The 18,725-nt window shown below is 37.1% G+C and overlaps 1 protein-coding gene across 1 annotated transcript in view; it reads left to right on the plus strand.

The window, feature by feature from the left end:
* Positions 1 to 18,725, plus strand: part of spen (spen family transcriptional repressor) — a 90,055-nt gene that overhangs the window by 48,821 nt on the left and 22,509 nt on the right. Inside the window, exons 4-10 of the mRNA XM_072245273.1 lie at positions 5,566 to 5,726; positions 9,869 to 10,069; positions 12,239 to 12,390; positions 13,540 to 13,665; positions 15,325 to 15,438; positions 16,659 to 16,772; positions 17,289 to 17,393. Of these exons, the coding sequence (XP_072101374.1) occupies positions 5,566 to 5,726; positions 9,869 to 10,069; positions 12,239 to 12,390; positions 13,540 to 13,665; positions 15,325 to 15,438; positions 16,659 to 16,772; positions 17,289 to 17,393 (973 nt within the window). The remainder of the gene's footprint in view (positions 1 to 5,565; positions 5,727 to 9,868; positions 10,070 to 12,238; positions 12,391 to 13,539; positions 13,666 to 15,324; positions 15,439 to 16,658; positions 16,773 to 17,288; positions 17,394 to 18,725) is intronic.

Here is an 18,725-nt window from a genome sequence, read left to right on the forward strand (position 1 = left end):
GTGTAGTTTTTGCCAGGATACTGACTCACCAGTTGGACCTTCCAGATACAGGTGCATTTTTACTACAGTCAATTGAAACACCTTGACTGCACACAGGTCTTCAACAGATTTCCATTTAAATAATTATGTGACTTGTAAAACCAGTTGGCTGCACCATTGATGATTTGTTGTGTCATATTAGCGGGGCGGGAATACTTAGGCAATTAATTATTTTGTTTTTATATTTTGTAACTAATTTAGGTCGCTTTGTAGAAATCTCTTTTCACTTTGACATGGAAGAGTCTTTTACTGTTGATCAGTGTCAAAAAAGCCAAATTAAATCTACTGAAAACCTCCGGGGTATGAATACTTTTTATAGGCACTGTATATGCCAAGACTTTTTGCACAGTACTGCATTTGTCAACATGGAGCAGAGAGCACGTTTGAAGGTCTGGCAGGAGCAAAGGATGTTGAGGTGCTGCGGGAGGGGTGTGGGACAGGTGGCAGAGGAGTACCGGGGCGGGAGGTGGCATGGGTGCAGGCACACTCAGCCCTGAGACACCAGGCAAGGTCTTTTGATTCTAAACAATTGGTTTACTGATCATTAGAGTGTCTCTGGCACTTCCTGCTCCTTCCCTCTCCCTTCCCCTTTTCCTAACGATGATTCCCTTCTTCCTGCTCCCTTCCCGTTCTCTTCAACAACAGTAATCTGTATCAGAATCAGGTTTATCATTACTCCATTTGTCATGAAATTTGTTGGTTTTTTTGGCAGTTGCAGTACAGGGCAATACATAAAATTACTACAGTACTCTGCAAAATTCTTAGGCTCCTTAGCTATATTTTGCACAGTGTGGAATATGTGTTTTGAAATGCATTACGACCCTTTGTTTTATAATGTAAACAGATTTACCACTTTGTCTTAATGAAAAATAAAGAAGATATCTTGTTCCCTTTCAGTGACTTCTTAATGAAACCAAACTGGTTTTGACATAATACTAATAAATAAACAAGAATATAATAATTTCTTTCAGCTTAGAAGCTTATGGAGCACAGACTATCCCAATGGATATTTTAGTTGTGCTTTTGCTTATGAGGCAGCCTGTTATATTGAATCAATATTGTTAAGTGAATTGTACTGTATACGTAATAAAATTAGTTTGAGGATTACCACTTAAGGAGATCAAGTTTCAAAAATTTAGAACTATAGCAGCAGCAGATGTGGATTAAAAAAAAGCGTTTCAGCTAGATAAATTGGTTGTAATTTTTTTCCCAGTTTTTAATGTATGGTGGCTGTTAAATATCTAAAATTTTAATCAACTGTTATGTAGATATTTTAAAAGTTAACAGGTAGACAAAGGTTAAGGCATCACAGTAAAAGTAATGAGTAACTATGAATTGAGTGTTTCTAAATGAAATAAATATTGAAATAAGCATTCTTAAAACCAGAAGAGTGTAGAACAATTCCTATCTTATGGAGCCTATTGTATGATGAGGTGTACAAAATTTGAATAATTTCTGGCTTGGTGCCACTGTACTTAACACAAAATGTCAGTTGCTGCTGACTTTTATAGCTCTGCTAAGAAATAACCTTTCGGCTGGGTTAGGTATCAGCAGCCTGACATGATGTGACCTTGCAGCTACTTTGAGTATAATATGACAGCGCTGCTGGAAATTGATGACTACCATTCAGTGAAGTACAGAGTTGAATTGTATGTGTAATCATGCAATTTCTTGTTTTTTTTTTAAACTTGTGTGTATGCATGTCAGACAATATAAATTCATAGCAGGTAACTTTGCACATTATTTTAATTAATGAGGACACTGGTCAGTTGGAATACATTAAATCCACTCAACATTAGTCAAGCAGATAGTTGAAGAGCATGCAGTCCACAAAATTTTGAAATGATTTAAATGTCCAAATATTGAAATATTGCATCATCCGGGAGTAAATGTAGGCAGACATATATTTATAAGAACATACTTCCTGATTTTCTTTCATGTCTTCCACAGAGAAAAGTGCAGTTGACTTCTAATTCCAATTTCTTGCCTCTGGTACATTAAGAACTTTAATTCACTTGAAAATTTATTTTGGAAGTGGCATGTCTTCTTCTGTAACAAGAAGAGGTAGCAAGTTTCAGTAGCTAATTCTTACAGATTCTCGTGTGAACATTCAAGTCAACAATTTTTGAAACATTATTCAGTACTTATGTTTTCAGAATGATGTTAGATAATGTGTTATTTTATTTGGTGTTAGTAATTAATTAGACTTGTTAATAGCAGTACAGAAATTAGTCTTCATACTTAGCATCAAACACTGTGAGACCTCATAATTTTGCTAGGCTGATTGCCTTATCTGCATGTCTGATTTACATCTGTGGTTTTAAAACAATCAGACAAGCAGATGAGAGACAAAGTGGCTAAAAAATTAACACAAAAGTATAGAAATAAAAATAGGAATGTTTCAGAAATAATCAGAAGATCGGGCAGGAATTTTGATGAGAAGTAATTGATCTGTTTCTGTCTCCACAGATGCAGGGTTTTCTGATCCATTTCAAATTTTTAGCATCAGCAGTATTTTTGGTTATCAAAGAAGAAATATTCTTTTGTCCCCGTGAAATTTGCTGCTTCCATAAGCTATATACATTTTCTGATGGTTTCCAAGTCTCAGGATTCACCTAAGGGATGATGTGTAATCCTTGAATTTGAAAGTTTAAGTCAGGAGTTCTCAACCTGGGACCCATGGGCCCTTGCTTAATGGTATTGGTCTGTGGCTTAAAAGGTTGGGAACTCCTGAACTAGGTCATTAGTCTTAATTTCACACCATATCATTAATGCATCATCCACATACCCTCTTCCATCCATCCTCAAGTGTGCAAGTTTATCCCATGTTGTATTCTTTTCTGAGGACTTGGGTTTTGCCCATCCTAATTGCGTTTGAAACTGTTGAGGTAAACTGGTCATTTGTACTACTGCAGTCTTTTTAGTACAGATACTCACATAGTGCAGTTGGGCAAGGAAATCCAGGATTTAGAACTGGCAGCGGTGTAGAAATAGAGGTACATTTCCAAGTCGGGATGTTGCATGACTTGGAAGGGAACTTGCAGGTGTGGTGCTCCCATGCATCAGTCTATGCATATTTTGAACAGAAAAGAAATGGAATGACACTACCCACCTAATAACCTCCAATTCACCTGTACAGAGAGTCGCCACAGATCATGTAAGATAAGTCTTTTGGAGGGTGAGCCCTCAAAAAGCATCTGGCCCAATGGAGTCCTGCCACATACTTGGATTATGTGCTGATCAGACATTGGGGTTGTTTGCAGTCATTTTTAATGTCTCCCTACTTAAATTTGTGGCTCTGACATCCACAGTCATGAAGTGCTTCAAGAAGCTAGTGATGGCGTAACTCCAGTTTCCAGCCAGACTCTGCAATATGCCTACCACAAAAAAAAATCCACAGCACATACCATCTCCTTGGCCCTCTGGAATATCTGGATAGTAAAGGCACCTATGTTAGACTACAGCTGAGCCTTCAATACCATAATTCCAAGGAAACTCATCTCCAAACTCCTAGATCTCAGATTTGACATCTCCCTTTGCAACTGGATCTTTAACTTGTTGGTGAATGGACCATGATCAATAAGGACATGCAGTAACATGTCCGGCACAATTATCCTCAACTCTGATGCTCAACCAGGTTGTGTCCTCAGCCCCCTACTGTACTCCCTATACACTCACAGCTGTAGTGGCAGATTCATCTCTACACATCTACAAGCTTGCAGATGGCACCAATGTAATGGACTGAGTCTTAAACAATGATGAGTCAGAGTACTGGAAGGAGAAAGCCTAGTGGCATTGTGTCATGACAATGATTTTCCCCTCATTGTCATCAAAACAAAAGAGCTGGTCATTTGCTTCAAGGGGAAAGGGGTACACATGCTCCTGTTTACATCAACTGTGTTGAGAGTTTTAAGTTCTAGAAGTGAACATTACCAATAGCCTTATCTACTCCAACCATATAGACCCATATCCAAGAAAGTACAGCCACGCCTCTAATTCCTTAGGAAGCTAAAGAATTTTGGCATATCCCTGTTGACTTCTCAACATTTTTATAGATACACCATAGAAAGCATCGAATTCAGATGCATCAGGGTTTGGTATGGCATTTGGACTGGCCGAGACTACAATAAACTAACTGCAGGGAGTTATGGATGCAGCTCAACACATTATGGAAAACAGCTTACCCTTCATAGATAGCATCTGTCTGCACTTCTTATTGCCTTGGTAAAGTAGCCAGCACGATCATAGGCACGACCTATCTCTATTTTCACTCCGCCCACTAGGCAAAAATAAAAAAGCCTGAAAGCATGCACCAGCAGGCTGTAGGAAAGCTTCTGTCCTGCTGTTTCATGACTATTGAATGATCTCTGTGTACAATAAGATGAACTCTATTGACCTCAGAATCTACTTCATCATGGCATTCAGATCTTTAGTTGTTTTTGTCTATTGTCTTTAGTCCATGTTTAAAACCTAATTGTTATGAGATCTAGAGCCAGATGATTCTACTGGTTATTCATACAATATGCTGGAGGAACTCAGCAAGCCAGGCAGCATATATGGAGGGGAATAAATAGCCAACATTTGTTCCCCTCCATGAGTGCTGCCTGACTTGATGAGTTTCTCCAGCATTTTGTGTGTTTTACTGAAGTTTTCTGCAGAGTCTTTTGTGCTTATGATCCATTGGTGGCTACCTGCCCCTTGATAGCACAGTTGGTAATAGTTTCCATCAGTTCCTGATCATTGAGAGTAGATAGATTGATTGAACAGTCGTTGGTCTTTTTGGGTTTGTTTTGCATTTTGAAACTTAATTGTGCTTACCCTGTGTGCATTGAGTCTATAAGTTTTTATTTAATGCTTGCGCTTATCAGCTTTTTGAAGATTTTTCCACTCAACTAATGCTAAGTTGAGTTATAGATTATAAGGCTTTCTTTAATATATCAATCTTTTAAAAAAATTAGAATTTGGTCACTGAGATGTAAATCTGATTGCTTATAAAGTGCTGTAGCCGGAGATATCACATCATTAACACGTATGATTAAACTGATGGGAATTCATATGTTGTGCTGCTCTGTTATTTTGTATACCTTGAATACAATTTAGTATTTGTAAAGAGACATGATAATACCCTGCTGAGTACTTGATGTATAAAGACATTTTACTGATTGAATAAAATTGCTGTGAAAGGCAGCAAGCCTTACTATAAAAGAATGTTTTTTTCCTAATATTGCATTAAAAAAAATTGTTACACTGTAAATTGATGTGCATTCATGTTAACCTGAGCAAAGTTTTCTAAACACTCATTGTTGCTGCCATGCTAGCCTTGATTATAAGAGCTAGTCTAGTGTCTCAATTACAGCTTTTTATTTTGGGGGAATAATAAAGTCTCTTCCATAGCAACAGGATTGAGATTGTAGGATAGATATAAACAAGTTGGATATTGTTTATTCTGCAGCTGAAATAAGAAAATGCTTATATTTTCCAGGACACATTTGGTTAAATCTAATCAGCAGCTTTTTCTTTTCACAGTAGTGATTCAAGCAGCAGCTCCAGTGACGAGTCTCCAGCAAGATCCGTTCAGTCTGCTGCAGTACCTGCACCACCAGTTCAACTCCCAACACCTGTGGAAAAGGATGAACCACGCAAGAGTTATGGAATCAAGGTCCAAAATTTGCCAGTCCGTTCTACTGGTGAGTAAGCACATCATTTGAAAAGTTTAATCCAGCTAGAAGTCATATTCTAGTAGATATTTGATAAGTTCGAAGAAATTGTCTGGTAATCTTATCACAAAGTTGTCGCTGCAAGAAAGAAACACAGAATTTGGAGGTTAAAATCATTGGCGTCTCAATTTGGTTTAAATTAGCAGATGACAATTTCTTTGTGTTTAATTTGATTTCTTTATTTTGTTGCGGGATATTTGTAAGTTAGCATGTCACTGTAAGTTACTTCAGGTGTTCAGGTCAGTTCAGTTAGGAGCTGAGGAGGTTGAGGAGAATAAACTGAATGGGTATTTCTACAATTTCTTGCAGAGATTGAGATAAAGAAAAACATGTCCAATGTGCAGCTGTCTTCTGTGATCAAATACATAAAAACAAAAAATAAACTAAGCATAATTCATTTAAAAAATGTTCTTCATTATGTACCAGACTTTGCTCTAATAGGAGCAGATTTGCTTTATAACACTTTAAAACATAGGAGCAAACCCTGGGGTGTAGTCCATCTGGTTCAGGTGACTTAACTACCTTTAGACCTTCCAGCTTCCTAAGCACCTTCTCCTTAGTAATAGCAACTGCACTCACTTCTAACCCCTGACACTCTTGAACTTCTAGCATACTACTAGTGTCTTCCACAGTGAAGACCGATACAAAATACATATTCAGTTTGTCTGCAATTTCCCTTTCCCCCATTACTACCTCATTTTCTGGTTATCCAATATCTACTCTTGCCTCTCTTTTACTCTTTATACATCTGAAAATACGTTTGGTATTCCCTTTGATATTGTTGGTTAGCTTCATATTTCACCTTATCCCCTAATGGCTCTTTTAGTTGCCTTCTGTTGGTTTTTAAAAGTTTCTCAATCCTCTTAACTTCCCACTAATTTTTGCTGTATTATATGCCCTCACTTTTGCTTTTACATTGGCTTTTGACTTCCCTGTCAGCCACGGTTGCATCATCCTGCCTTTAGAATACTACCACTTCTTTGGAATATATCTATCCTGCACCTTCCAAATTGCTCCCAAAGACTCCATCTATTGCTGCTCTGCTGTCATCCCTGCTAGTGTACCCTTCCAGTCAACTTCCACTAACTCCTCTCTTTTGCCCCTTTACTCCACTGTAATACTCATACATCTTTCGCTTCTCCCTCTCAAATTGCAGGGTGAATTCTATCAAATTGAGATCACTGTCTCCCAAGGGTTCCGCTACCTTAAGCTCCCTAATTAAATCCGGTTCGTTACACAGCACCCAATCCAGAATAGCTGATCCTCTCGTGAGCTCAACCACAAGCTGCTCCAGAAACCTATCTAGTAGGCATTCTACAAATTCTTTCTCTTGGGATCCAGCACAAACTGATTTTACCAATCTACCTACATATTGAAATCTCCCATGACTATTGTAACATTGCCCTTTTGACAATCCTTTTCTATCTCCCTTTGTAATTTGTACCCCATACCCTGACTACTGTTTGGAGGGCTGAATATAACTCCCATCAGGGTATTTTTACCCATGTAGTTTCTTAACTCTACCTGCAAGGATTCAACATCGATCCTATGTTACTTCCTACTAAGGATTTGATTTCATTTTTTACCAACGCAGCCACACCACCTCCACTGTCTCTCTGCCTGTCATTTCGATATGATGTGTATCCTTGGATGTTATCTCCCAAATATCATCATCTTGCAGCCACAACTCAGTGTTGCCCACAATGTCATACCTGCCAATCTCTAACTGCACTACAAGATCATCTACTTTATTCCATATACTGTATGCATTCAAAAATAAAACTTGCAATCCTTTTTCCCAAACCCCTTTTTGATTTTGTCCCCCTTCTACACTGCAACTCATCCCACCGTGTGTAATTTTGCTTTATCATCTACCTGTCCTTCTTGACAGTCTCACTACTATGATGAAGTAAAAATGAAATTGACAAAACGTTAGAATATACTTCAGGCCAGAGGCACAATGATAGCAGTTAAGGCACTCAGTAGGTGACTGATAAAACAACATCTTTTAATTCATGCAGTGCTTTTAATAAAATGCCTCAGAGTACTCTGTAAAGAATATAATTAAGTAACATTTCACACTGCAACACAAATAAATAATCTAGGTCAAGGGGAGAGGCTTTAGTGAGTGTCTTAGGGAAGAATAGAGAGAGAGAGAGAGAGAGAGAGAGAGAAGTCTTTTAGGGAGGCATTACCAGAATTTGTCAATTCTCAACTTGGGCATAATATCAAGGCCAGAATTGGAAGAGTGGAAAGTTTTTCAGAGTGGCTAGAGGAGAATACAACACAGAAAGTCGCGAGGCTATGGGAGAAATTTAGAAATATGTGTGAGAATTTTTAATTTAAGCCGTAAAGGTATTTGGAATCCTCTGCTTAATAGGATGACTTCAGCTATGATGGTAATTACAGATCTCAAATTCAAATCAAGTTCAATTTTAATTATCATTTAACCATACATGAATACAGCCAAACGAAACGACATTCCTCTGGGGCCAAGGTGCAAAACATACACAACACAAGGCATATAGCACATTCAAGATAGCGAGCACACATACAGTCACACAAAATGTAAATAGGCCAAGTACCTGAGTGGCATATCCCACAAACTGATGGCGCAGTTCCTGGCAGTCCATAGACAAACACACACACGCAATCCAGCTTGTCATTCCACCAGTCAAACACTGGGGAGCAACACTGAAGGGAGAGGCCAGCTCCCAACCGAACATGGATGACACGCTACACCGCCTCAGATGCCTCCTCTCCTGGACTGCAGCAGCAAGCAAACCCGCAGATTGAGGCCTACACCTCGATACAACTGAGGCATTTACATTATCAGTGTTCAACAGGGTCAAACACCTTTGGTTGACCGTAAGAGGCTGCTGCGCCTAAGCACGCCGCCATCTTACTGGAAGAACCCATTATCCGTATCTGATACTAAAATACCCATGTTATGGATAGAAAAATAGACCTTATTTCCTGCTCCTCCTCTTTGTCACTGCCAAAATTATTTCTGTGAACATGAGGTGGGAGTGGGTGATTACCAAATAATCTGCTAATATTAAATGTGGGAGGTACACATGAAAATGGCCATTTGTACATATACTAAAAGCCTGTGCAGTTGTACCCCAGCAAATAATAAATCTCTTCAAATGGGAAGGAAAAACAATTAGGAGGAAGAGTGAGAGGAAAGGGAGCATTGGGTACTAACTTAAGCACTCTTCAGAAAAATGTGCTTGTTTATTTTTTACCTCAATCTATTCACTTTATTGAGCCTAACAAAAACACTGAAAGCATGTGTGGAGGAAGCAAACACAGACGTTACCTATATTTAGCACTGATATTATATCAGTGCTAAAAGCTTAGAACTCCAAACTTGACGGTTATCACTTATTACTGTGTTTTAATTTCACAACCCATAGTTAATTGGTTTCTTAATATTGTATCTCCTTTTAAAGGGAAGTTTTAACTCTGAAATGCTAATATTGGGATTTTTTTTATTATTACAGCATTTCTTGAAGCAGTTGAAATTATAAATATTGGTGTCTCAGTCATGTATAGTAGTTAGAATCTGAACTAGAAATAACTGGCATCCATTTTTATAAAATAGGAGAATTTAATAGAAGTTTAGTTTAGGGATGCCATCTTGCGGCATAATTTATATAAAAATTACTAATAAAATTTATTTTTTTATTGATCCTCATTGTAACGTAATTTTTTGTATTTTTCTACGTGCTAGTAATATTATTGAAAAGGATGGCACAGATCTAGATTAAAATTGAGCAAAGCCTTGCCATTATAATTACTGGATACAAGTAGCAGGTCAAATTCTCTCTTAGTCCAACTTCCCCTCCATTGATTTTGCAGGGGATATTATGTTTGTCTGCTGACTGCAGCATGGCCAGTGCTTTCCATTCTTTCAGATCATTTTGGTAGCTCTCATCTGAGAATCTCTGAAAACCAGGATTGTCTTATCATTTCAGATCAGAAGAGCATACTAGATGTAAGCACTTGTAAAATTGAAGTTTCTGTTGAATACTAATTAAGCTAAAGAAAAGTGATACTTTGCATCATATGAACAGCATTGTATTGAAAATATTTATTTTTGCATTTAGACACAAGCCTTAAAGATGGTCTATTTCACGAATTTAAGAAGTATGGGAAGGTAACATCTGTGCAGATCCACGGTGCATCCGAAGAGCGCTATGGCCTTGTTTTCTTTCGACAGCAAGAAGATCAAGAGAAGGCTATGAATGCATCTAAGGGGAAGTTATTTTTTGGCATGCAGATTGAAGTCACTGCCTGGACTGGTCCAGGTAGGTGTATACTGAGCAGCACTGAGTTTTGAGAGAGCATAGTTATATCAAAGGCTTTATCGAAGCAAGGAACAATTGTGCTTTGGATTAGTTTATTACATAGAAACTGTACTGCCCTCGCAGTGCGTGTGTACAAACCTAGGCAAGGAGTTAAACACTTTCTCAGAAGTCACCCAAGCCAGAGATTTTTTTCAGGGTTTTTAATGAGGACAAGCTTGTAAAACTGCATTAAGTACATTTGAGATTCAATACAGAATCGTCACACGCCTGAGTATACTAACACTATCAGTTATTCTCATGATCAGTGAAAATACAAGGTAACATATGCAACATTCTGTAACTATGCTGTTTAGATCAGAGTGAATTTGTAGCTTAATAGTGATAAACGATGAACATAATATTTTCTTCAAAGTCCATCTGTTTACTAATATTAAGAAAGCTTAGGATTCACAGAATATCACAGTTTCAAGGGCAAATAAAGAGTGGTTGGAGATGGATGTCTTTCTACCATGTGTGGTTCAGGTCGAAATCCAAATTAACCTGCGTAGGATATGATGTGAAAAACAGCTTACAAACAGGAAGTGATGTTCATACTAAACAAACAATACTACTTGCGGCCAGAACAAGAACCATAGTACATTGCCTGTAACCTTGATGCAGAGATGAAAGGTGCACAAGCTCAACTCAAGTAAGTTAACTGACTTCCCAGTCTGTGTCCTGTTAAGAGCCTATTCTTGGTCATAAAGAAAGAAAACCAGAAGTTGCCCATTCAAGCTTTTCTCAGTTCTGCTATTCAATAAGACTATGGATCATTTTTTGCCTGAAAATCACTTTTCACTAAAAATTCATGTCCCCTAATTCTACTTGTGTACAAAAATCTAGCAATCTCTATCTTGAATGTGATTAGGTCCCCACAACCTGCTTGAATAGAAAATTCAAAAGACGTAGTACCCTCTGGGTTAAGACGTTGGTTCTCACTTCTTTCTAGCTCCTTATTTTAAAACTGACCCCTCGTTTTAAACATTTTGGCTTGGAAGCAATGGTTTGTGTAAGTCTCATTTGTGTATAGTTTGTTTCACTGAGAAATACTACAACACAGTGCTCCTCAAAGTGGATCTCTGTACACCCTTCACCAGTGGGTTGCTGGTTCCTAGTCTATCTTTAAATGAAAATTATTGCTTGGCCAGTGTGGGTAGAAGTGTAGAGGCACTAGTCAACTGGAATCTGTAGTCAAAGCATTTTCACTTAACTATGGATTCTGTAATAATTGCTTTTGATAGGATTTCCTTGCACTAAAAATTAATGCAGATTCAGATTCATTTATCATGTATACATTAAATAACGTGTACATCACTTGTACAGTGAAATATGTCATTTGCATTAATAACTAAAACACCCATTGATGTACTGGGGGTAGCCCACAAGTGTGGCCACACATTCTGGCACCAACATAGTATGCCCATATTGTTTAACAGAACACAAGCAGCAACAACAAAACAAAAGACAACAATAGCAAAACAAACCTTTCCCACCCACACACACAAACTGGTTTCTAACTCCAGGACAGACTGTCTCCAGTCCTTGGCCCCAAGCTCCCAAATTTTCAGACATTGGGCCTCCACCCTCAACCCCAGGACTCACTGATGATGGGCTTGACCTTCGGGTCTTGACTCTTATTGCACGCGGACCTCCAACGCTGATGACCAGCCTACATGATTTCCGCTTATTTGGTCCTCCAGCCTGGGACTTGGCGGCCATGATGTTGCTGGTCTCCTCAGCGTCTGCTTGCTGTAACTAATGCCTATTTGTTTGCTTCACTACTCTTGTCAGGCTGCTGGGAACAGCACTGAGTCTTTGCTACAACACAGAATATATATCCACTCCAGGAAAATAGACCACAGGCGATGAACAAAGGACTAACAATGGTCGGGTGAATCAGTAGTTGATAACTAGATGACACAGTTAGTTCCTTAGTCAGTTAAACCTTAGATAAAGCATTTGAGGATTGGAAAATAGGAAGTAACTGCGTGATCACATGAACATAATGTGTACTGCATAGTTAGATGCAATATAATGTATGAACGTGTGAAGGGTTAGTATGCATAATGTTTTAGTGGTGGTGACATAATATATTTTTGAATTTTTTTTTTTGTTTGGGTCCCCTTGCAGAAACGGAAAGTGAGAATGAATTTCGACCGCTGGATGACCGAATAGATGAGTTTCATCCCAAGGCCACAAGAACGTTATTTATTGGAAACTTGGAGAAAACAACAACCTATGGAGATCTTCGAAACATCTTTGAACGCTTTGGGGAGATTGTGGTATGTACACTGTTGGATTGGTCATTATGAAGATGACAGGATTTTATATGAGCTTCTGATTTGCAATTGAGTCAGGCTGTATAGATTTATCTACGTTCTAATTATTTATCATCTTGATTATCTTCCGTAATTGTTGCAGAGCCGATCTTTTTACAGAATATTAAATAAATAACTTCTGTGATTTGTATTTAATCTCTTGTGGAGAATAAGCTATATTTGTTGCACTTAATTTTGATAGTCTAATTGTCACATTATGAGTCCTCCTGGGTAGTGGGTAAAACTGGTAAGCAGGGTCAAATTAATTCTAAATCAATGTGCATGATGCTGAAAGGTTGAACGTCTGATAACATACTGCAGACTCCAAATACCTCATTTGGGAATGCCTGCAGTATTTCAAGGCACTGTTAGACATTGATCAACCTGCCTGATTTTGTTAATTGAAACTGCTAGAGTAGAAAAAGCCAGCTAAGATTTAAACATGTCTAAGAATTTTAATTTGGAAGCATTAGGACTTCTGGAGCCAATAATAATAAGCATGGGGACAGGATTTTGCGTTAGTATGACCTAATAGAGTATAGGGTTATAGGCAGAAGTTTTTAAAGGCCAGGGATGACTCGCTTTTTGTCAGCTTTTTATCTGCACACATTGGATTCTGTATTTGGTTAATGTGAATTATTAAAATCTGGAACCAGATTTGCAACCCTAATAGCACCATTATATGAAGCAGTCTGGTTTCCAAATTGAACCATAAATAGTTTATAGGTTAAAAGGCTGTGTGCAAGTCCTAACTGGTGCCAAGCCTTTAAGTTCAAGCATTGGGTGAAGACACAATGTGTTATCCAAGCAGGTGTCTTAATACTGTTAAAATTTAAGAAATTTACATTTCCTTGAGTAATTTTCTAATTGACCATTTCTACTCCTTTAAGAGGCCAATGCAAATGGTAGCGGTTGATATTATGCATTACATTTCCACATGAAAATAACTATCAAATGTTTAATAAGAGTTTTTTTTTGCAGCACAACTTAATCTAAAAAGTAAATGCAAAGAAAACAATATCAAAATATTAAAATTGCCTAGATTTTGAAATGAGGCAAAGGCCCAGAGTTCAATGTCCATGCTATTGTCTTTTCTTTTATTTAAAATGACAGGATATTGACATCAAGAAGGTAAATGGGGTTCCTCAATACGCCTTCCTACAGTACTGTGACATTGCAAGTGTCTGCAAAGCCATCAAGAAAATGGACGGAGAGTACTTAGGAAATAATCGGCTCAAGGTCAGGAAGGAGAAATACAGTCATTTGCTTATCAGGAATATTCACTTATCAGGAATTCACAGTGAAATATTAGTAAGAATTTTCTGTTGAACAATTTCTTGTATACTGTTTTTTGTTGTAACTTTACTTTTGTAATATTCCCCATTGTTTTATTGAGTTACTTTTCCCTTTCCTCCCTTCAAGTTTTTACATTGTTCTCTTTGGCATATTAGGTATAGTGTCCAACCTGCAGATCTGTCTGTGGATGTATTTGGTGTTACCTTTGGTCAGCCTGTCTGAGCTGTGATTGAACAGTGTATGAAAGCAAACATTACTGTTTCTCTCTCAGATAGAGTTGAAACAAGCTAAATTGACCTGGACAATGGTGAAGCCTGGCGCTTTCTGATTTAAGATTCCATTGGGCTAGATTGGAAGACTGATCTGCTCTGGTTTCCCCTTCCTTACACCCTATACATCCCCATGTCACACAGCAACATATGCTAACCTTAATGAAGCTAGTGCAGACCTCTGTGGTTGAAGCATCTGATTCAAAATGTTACCCCATTCGACTTATCCTTAGATTTCTCTCACTTCCATTTGGATTTTTTTTTTCTTGACCTGGTTCAGTAAAAATCAGGAGCTCAACATCTAGGGAATCAAGAATAAAGTAACTATGTTCCCAAAATGGCAAAGTGCCATTTTTTCTTGCATTTTGTAATTTGACTTGAAAGCAATATGTATCAGTTTGCATTTTGCAAGACTTTATATGGGCAAGTTGTAATATAATAAGTTGTAATATAATATTTAGTTAGTGCAAGAATATTTGTAGGAATATCTGATCATAATACTGAATGTGAATTTGAGTTATAATAATGCCAACATGGAAACTGAATAAAACATTTACTTAAGAATGTTCAAATGAAATTCAGTTTGTTCAGTTGAATACAGTAGGCATATACCAAAGAAAGCCAAAATTACTACTTTGTACAATTGATTATGTACTACAATTTGAGTGGCCGTCTCTTCTCTACTACCATTACATTGTACTTTTCTAATAAGATAAATAATAATTAATACATAATATAATGAAGTATTAATTATAATTAAGTAATACTTTTATGTACAAATGAAAATATTAGACATTTGTGTGCTCCTTAGTACTTTTACACAGTGAGTAAATGCTTTAGGATATTATATCTTGGAAGTTACAAAACGTAGCATCAGTACTCCATGAGAAATTAGCTCAGCTGTAATGGAAAGAAACGGCAGATTCCCAAATGAAGTGAGGGAAATTTAGAATGTCATCCCAACATGCTTGAGTATATCCCGAAAGGCCAGTCTTGCAAGGAAATTGAAAGGTGCAGAGTTCCTGTTTCAGCTGCCAAATAACGAATGATTCAATTATGTGTGAAAGAAGATATGATGAATAAAATCTTCAAAAAATATAAATAAATTTCCATTGTGTTTCTATACCAATTATCTCCAGTGAATATCTTTATATCATGTATTCTATAATTGATAAGTAGTGTTTGTAAATTTTGGCCATGAGCCAATTAATTAAATGACATTAGCAAAAATGAAAGTCTACCATATAGCTTAATCTTATTGAATTTAGGTCCTTGAGTTTTGTTACAATTAAAATACACTTATTTTCTTCTCTCTATTTCTCATTCTCCTTAGCTGGGATTTGGAAAGAGTATGCCAACCAATTGTGTATGGCTGGATGGTCTATCTTCAAATATTACTGAACAATACTTGTCCAGGCATTTTTGTCGTTATGGTCCTGTGCTCAAAGTAAGTGTCTTCTTGCAGTGCTCGTTTACACACCTTAAGTTATTAACAACTGGCAGCAAAAAGAATTTTCTTCCAATCATTTGGATTTTGATTTCCCCTTCAAAATAGTCCTTCTATACATTTCATGTTCTGATAAAAGCAAATAATAATAATCAGTTTGTATCATAAGCATATTAATCTAGTCAGTTTTCAATTTTATTTTGTACCTTAAAAGAAACTTGTGAAAAATGCATTTTATTCGGAGTATTTAAGCGTAATTTTTTAAAAAAAAATATTTCCTTAATAAGATTTTATTTGCTGCTCTGACCAGTTTAAATAATAAAATGCTTAAAAGAGTTAATGTCTGGTCCCTGTAATGTCGCCCACAACATGGCATATTTAATCATTTTTTTCCCCCACCGTGTTCAAGTAATCAGCTCACGAACAGGGAATCTGAAATAAAACGTTGTTCAACGTTTCAGGTGCAAGTTCTTTGTCAGATCTCATTCCTAATGAATATTCCCACCAAAGCCACTGAACTGACTTTCTCTGTGAATTACTGATAAATCTTATTTATGTCCATATAGAGCAGTTCTATATTTTAGCGCCAAAATGTAACCGGGCAGTGAAGAGCTGCCGAGCACTGAACCGTTGCATTATATAACAATAGCAATGGCAGTAGAGAGCCATTGTTTTACAGTCTCTGCTGGGTTATTTTGGAAGACCATGGTGTTGATTTCTCTCATCTTAAATCTTGAAATTGGTTGTAAGACCAGCAATAGTTTTATTAAGAGGATATTGAATCAAACAAATCATATGTTCAAAACTTATTTGAAAATTATATTTATCATTGCAGCTAACTTCTGGGTATAAAATGATGTGAAAGTAGTAAGATGATGCATTATCTCTTTGATATAGCATTCTCTATATCTTCAGCTCATCTTTTAATTTGTCATTCACTATGTCATTCTCTAATACACAACTTCTCCAATAACATTTTATTACAGGTCCCTTGTTCACGAATAAGCTACGTAAACAACCTTCACTATAATCATTATTGATGTGAGCTCTAGTAGCCTTCTCTGCTTATGGATCACTTACAGGAAAATTACATCAAACATCAATTCTAACTTGGCCCTTCTCAAAAATGCACAAACACGCAAGAGATTCTGCCAGATATCAGTTACATGCCCTTCCTATTCAGGGAACTAGCTGACTTCTTTCTTTACCTCCTGGGACAGATTGTGTTGGATCGTCAGAAAGGAATGGCTCTGGTGTTGTACGATGAAATTGAATGCGCACAGACAGCGGTGCAGGAGACCAAGGGCAGGAAGATTGGAGGAAATAGAATAAAGGTTAGTATAAGAGAGTTCATGGGCAATCTAGGAGTGCACGTTCTCTTCATTCTTAAAATTCCTCTCTTTCTGTCTTTCAGGTAGATGTTTATTGCAAAGTTCCCTGTCTTCTCACACTCACATACACAAACTTTCCCAACCCTTCCTCAGTTCTGTGGAATTGCATGAGATGCTGATGTGTTATATTCAAAACCAGAGCATGAAATAATAGCAACATTGAAGGGGATTATTTAGTTTAAATCTAAAGAAAAACCCAGAAAGTTTAAAGTTGTATTTTATAACATTGGAAAGCATACTCTATTGGCATTCGGCAACTTAAAGTGGCATTATGACTAGCAAGCGAATTGGAAAAGCAGTTTAATGCTTGCAAGAAACATAAGCATTTAAAACAATACTATTTGCTGCCAGTTCAACTTTGCAGTTGAATATTCAGCTATATTTGTTTGTCTTTTTTAATATACATACTTGATATAGTTTCTACTTCTAATGCCTAACAGTGAGATACCTTCCATACAGGTGGATTTTGCAAACCGTGAGAGTCAGTTGGCATTTTATCGTTCAATGGAAGTCTCTGGGCAAGATATTAGAGATCTGTATGAAATCTTTGCAGAGAGAAGGCAAGTGAATCTATTTTTTAAGTTTGTTAATGCTTCTGAAGCAATGAAAACTATATAGTGTGAAGACCTTCTGGTTTACTACACTGTTCAGCTCAGGATTTTTGATCAACTTTGACAATTAGATGTCTGAACATTTATTATATATAAATTAGGGATTGTATGTCCATGGATTGTTTAGTCATAAATGCATTATTTTTGCCCTAGCAACTTTAAAATGTAGAAGCTTTGTATATTCGAAATGTGTTTCCAATGCATGCCACCAGTGTTTTAATTACCTCTCAAAACCATTGTTGGTAAAATGGTGTACTCTGGAGGAAGCTTTGTTTAAGTCTTTAGACTATGTTTTTCCTATACCTAGCATAGTCCAAGGGCCATAGCAGTCAAATATAATTCTCTCTTCCCTAATTCAGATATTATATAGGTTTAAACATTATAATTCATTTTCTGGTTTTCAACTTGCACTTCAATTTTGATCAGGGATGTATCAATTCAACATGGGGTAAAAATATCAGACTTTGTGTCCAAATTCAAAATGACCATTTTGTATTATTGGTATTTTTTGTGCAGCTGTTTATTTTGATATCAATTAATAAAATGCACATTGTATAAAGAAGACAGAACAAACTTTTTAAAGTGACTCCAGTGACTTGGTGAAGACACTCATCCATTTGTGAATCTTCTGTTGTCAAGACAGAAACCTAAAGGACTTGATTCTTAACCTACAGCAGAAAAAAACTAATGATTTCGTGACTGCAAGCATTAACTCAGTAAATAATAACATACTTTCAAAATGAGATTCACGCAGCGCAGTAGCACAACAAATAGAACCATCGCCTTGCAGCTCCAGCAATCTGCATTCAATCCTGACCTCAGGTGCACTATGTGATTAGTTTGCATATCCCCCTATTAAAGCATGGGTTTCCTCTGGTTTCCATCCACTTCCCAAATATGTGCAGATTGATAAGTTAATTGGCCACTGTAAATTGCCCAAGCACTCACTGAGTGGTACTATTTTGGGGGAGAGCTGACGATAGTGTAGGGAGGATTAAATGGGATTTGTGTGGATTCAGTGGGCTGAAAGATTTGTTTCCATGCTATCTGACTCCATGATTTGTTGATCAATCCATTGTAGGACCTTTACTAATCAGCAAATATTGCAACTCCATACATTCTGTGGAGCATTTGATGATGTCCTTGCTTGAGTATGAATTATCCAGAGGTTATGGAAATAGCTGTGTAGGAAGTACACTTTTCGTTTGGGGGGGGGGGGGTAGAAATAGGTGTTATGCCTGTTGCCTACATGAAATGTCCAATGTTAATAGGTAATGTCCCCTAT

This window comes from Mobula birostris, chromosome 27 (genome assembly GCF_030028105.1).
Source record: "Mobula birostris isolate sMobBir1 chromosome 27, sMobBir1.hap1, whole genome shotgun sequence".
Lineage (NCBI taxonomy): Eukaryota > Metazoa > Chordata > Chondrichthyes > Myliobatiformes > Myliobatidae > Mobula > Mobula birostris.